The 3,319-nt window shown below is 37.1% G+C and overlaps 1 protein-coding gene across 1 annotated transcript in view; it reads left to right on the plus strand.

Moving 5' to 3' along the window:
* The window catches only part of LOC105042462 (ATP-dependent Clp protease ATP-binding subunit CLPT1, chloroplastic), a 75,106-nt gene extending 72,063 nt beyond the window's left edge, over positions 1 to 3,043 (plus strand). Inside the window, exons 5-6 of the mRNA XM_010919688.4 lie at positions 2,328 to 2,455; positions 2,536 to 3,043. Of these exons, the coding sequence (XP_010917990.1) occupies positions 2,328 to 2,455; positions 2,536 to 2,568 (161 nt within the window). The 3' untranslated portion in view covers positions 2,569 to 3,043. The remainder of the gene's footprint in view (positions 1 to 2,327; positions 2,456 to 2,535) is intronic.
* Positions 3,044 to 3,319: the final 276 nt, after the last annotated feature.

Consider the following 3,319-nt stretch of genomic DNA (forward strand, 5'->3'; position numbering starts at 1 on the left):
TGCTTCAAACTGAAAATCTATACCATTTTTCATGATCTATACTACTAAAATATCTAAAATCAAAAATCATGCATTTTGGTGATCTCTAACGTTTGCATTAAGTGGACATGAAAATGTGCTGTTTCTCTTGTGTTAGCATGCTAAATTACGTGATAAAGCATGTAGACCTAATTGATCATGATCTACATATGTTAAAACATATATAAAATGACACTCAATAGATTCTATTGTTTAGATCTTAAAAGAAAACATGGCCTTGTATCATTTTAACTCTATATTTATATAACCTTTTGATGCATAGGTTGAGACCATCAAAATATGTGATTTTTGTTTTCTAGGCATTTTTAGTGGTACAGATCATGATCAATGGTGTGGATTTCGTTTTGGGTGCCCCATTAGTTATTTTATATTTGAGAGGAGTAGATATCCTCTCCACTCAAGGGGAGTAAAGTCTATCTCATATATGTGTCTGTAAGGGGGTGGAATAGGATATGCTTGACTAGATTCGAAGTCCTATCCAATTAGGTGAAATTAGAAGTCAGAGGTTTGACACCAATAATCCAAATTGTTGAATGTGATCCAACTACAATCAAACTATTTACATATTAAAGAAAACATGTAATCTGGAGACCCCGTACTTGTACACCAAGTGGTCACAAACCGACAATTTATTTTGTTGTTTAAATTGTTCATTTTCGACTATTTGATGCATATCCCAATTAAATAGTTTTAGATTGGAAGCAGTTTAGAGATAATAGATTGCATTCGATGGCTTGAATTCTCTATTTCTAATGCTAGTTTTCCAATTTTACCTCACTACCACACTTTTAGTTTCTTATGTTTTCTTTTTGTGTGATTCTGGGCATGAACTGCTGTATTGCCATGAACCATCTGATATGGGGTGTTCCATACCAGGTTGGAATTAGTATGAAACTCATGTTCGGGTTAGTACAAACCGATATGAAACCCATGTTTGGACGAACCTTGTAGGCTTGTACCAACCCATACTGAGACAAATAAAAAGAATAGCTTGAGAGCAGTTTTAGTACAGGGATTGCATACCTTACCATACTGATGGTACAGTATTTGGTACCGAGATTGTGGACCTTTTTTGGGTTTGGTAGTTGCTTGCACACATATGCATATACACATCCCCCTTTTGTGTCTTTTGTTTTCTTTATCTATATGATTTTGGGTTTTGCATTTGCTTGCATAACATCTTTGCTATGCTGTTCCCGTTTGCTGCTTCAGTGGGCCATCCCAAATACACCGATGTTTTCCCTTTGCTCCTATATAACACATGGCCTTTTCTCTTTCTTCCTTTTTTCATAAATAATTTTCACAATTATTTTTATGAAATTGCCATGTATGAGGATGTTTGTTTAATTAAATTATAACATTCTCGATTGTCTGAATACCATGTACATCTCACTTGAGAATCCATAGCCTTGACCATAATTTGTTACACCAATGAAAATCAATTCTTTTGGCGGCTTCTATTAGTGCATTAAATGACAAGACAAGGGATGGGTTTTCCATAACCTGACAGATTGTTCCATTCGATTCAAAATTTGGAACTTTTACAGTCCACGATATGAAAAGAGTGGATTTTGAGGAAGTCAATTCATTTCTTTTGGAAGCATCTGAATGAACTCATATTATGTTGTCATGGACATCTTTTCAGTATTTTGTTTTAAGAATACATGGTGTTCAAATGCAAGAGATGACTTCAGCAAAATTGTCGACCAACCAAGAAAGGAAGGAATCATTAGGATTGAGTAATAATTGCCCTTGGTGTAATGTACTGGCCACAAGGATGCTTCACTTGGGAGGCTCCTGATGTGCCAAGAAGCAGTTGTACGTGTTATTCTGGAGTGCATCTGGCATATCAGGTCAAAAGTTTCTGCCACTAGGAATGGAAAGGGCTGACATTTGGTCCACATGTTAAAAAAAATGAGTTAATCATGACCAGTAATGTGGGTTCTTAACATAGATGGGCGATTGACATTTCGCACCATGGCAGATTTACACACAGATATTGCAATCACAGAAATATTCTGGCTCGGAATGCCTACAGATTGGTCCAAGATATCATGCGTCACTATCATGTAACTTGTTTTATAAGTTGGAGTTATTTGAATTCCTGTCCCATTTGTTTGGGTTGGTTCTGTAAGTACTCTTTCATAATTTATTCGTGTAAAGGGCTTACATCATCACTCCATCACTGGACTACCATTAACAGAGACCACTTTTCTTCATGTCCTTTATGTCTTTACATTAGTTTATCTTATTCATTATTTTTCTTGACAGTATAACGTCAAATGTAGGTGATGATGGAGAGATAACGACGACACATATGCTTCTAGGTATATGGTCAGAGAAAGATTCAGCCGGTCACAAGATATTGGCTTCCCTAGGTTTTGATGATGATAAAGCTAATGAGCTGGCCAAGTCTGTAAGTTTCATGCCCATCTTCTTTCTAGAGAACCAGTTTGTTGATTTTCTCAACCATGACAAAATTCTTGTGACATGCAGGCCAATGAGGAGGCAGTCATGAACTATAGATAGATATGAAGGAAATTTCCATCGTGGCATATGCTTTTCAAATTGGATGCTCAAAGGATCTCCCATTCAGCCACTTTTCTGGAAAATTTCATTGTCAATCTGCTTACAAGGTGCATCATGGATTTAGCTACCCATACAGTGGTCAGGTGTGTTCAATGAACCTCCATGCTCCCAGGACTGGAATTTTGTTTCTCAATCCAACTTAAGTAGGGCATCTGCAAAGTGTATGATTGATTCTGCATCTGGTCACCAGTACTGCTGTTGCCAGCCTTTTACATTTTGCCCTTGCATTGTTGAATACCATGATTTGTAAATCAAAATCCAGTAGCATCTGGTCGTTGTTTGCTTCAATCTTCAATACTCATGACAGTAGCATCTGGTTGTGGTTGTGGTCTCGCATGAAATTGTCATGAATCTGAATTGCTGCATTGAGGCGCCAACCTTAATGGCCTTAAAATAATGATTTTTGGTTGTTCCAGTCTTGTTTTGGATGGCAAACTAGCACCTTTTGTGGAGAAATTACATGGCATCTTTTGTTTTCAATCATCAGAAGATTGTGATAGTTTCAAATTGCCCTTTGTGAAGACTGAATGGTTTCTTCCGAGGGTGAGGAAGGCGGCTATACGTGGACCTGGAATAGTAAATGAGCTTCTGAGCTAGAAGATTGCTGGAAATGTGGGGATTTTATAGCTGACCAAAAGCATTTGTTGGCTCGAGAGGTATGGTATAGAATATATTCTGGACCTTGTATTTA

The sequence above is a fragment of the Elaeis guineensis genome, chromosome 4 (genome assembly GCF_000442705.2).
Source record: "Elaeis guineensis isolate ETL-2024a chromosome 4, EG11, whole genome shotgun sequence".
In the NCBI taxonomy this organism is placed as follows: Eukaryota; Viridiplantae; Streptophyta; class Magnoliopsida; order Arecales; family Arecaceae; genus Elaeis; species Elaeis guineensis.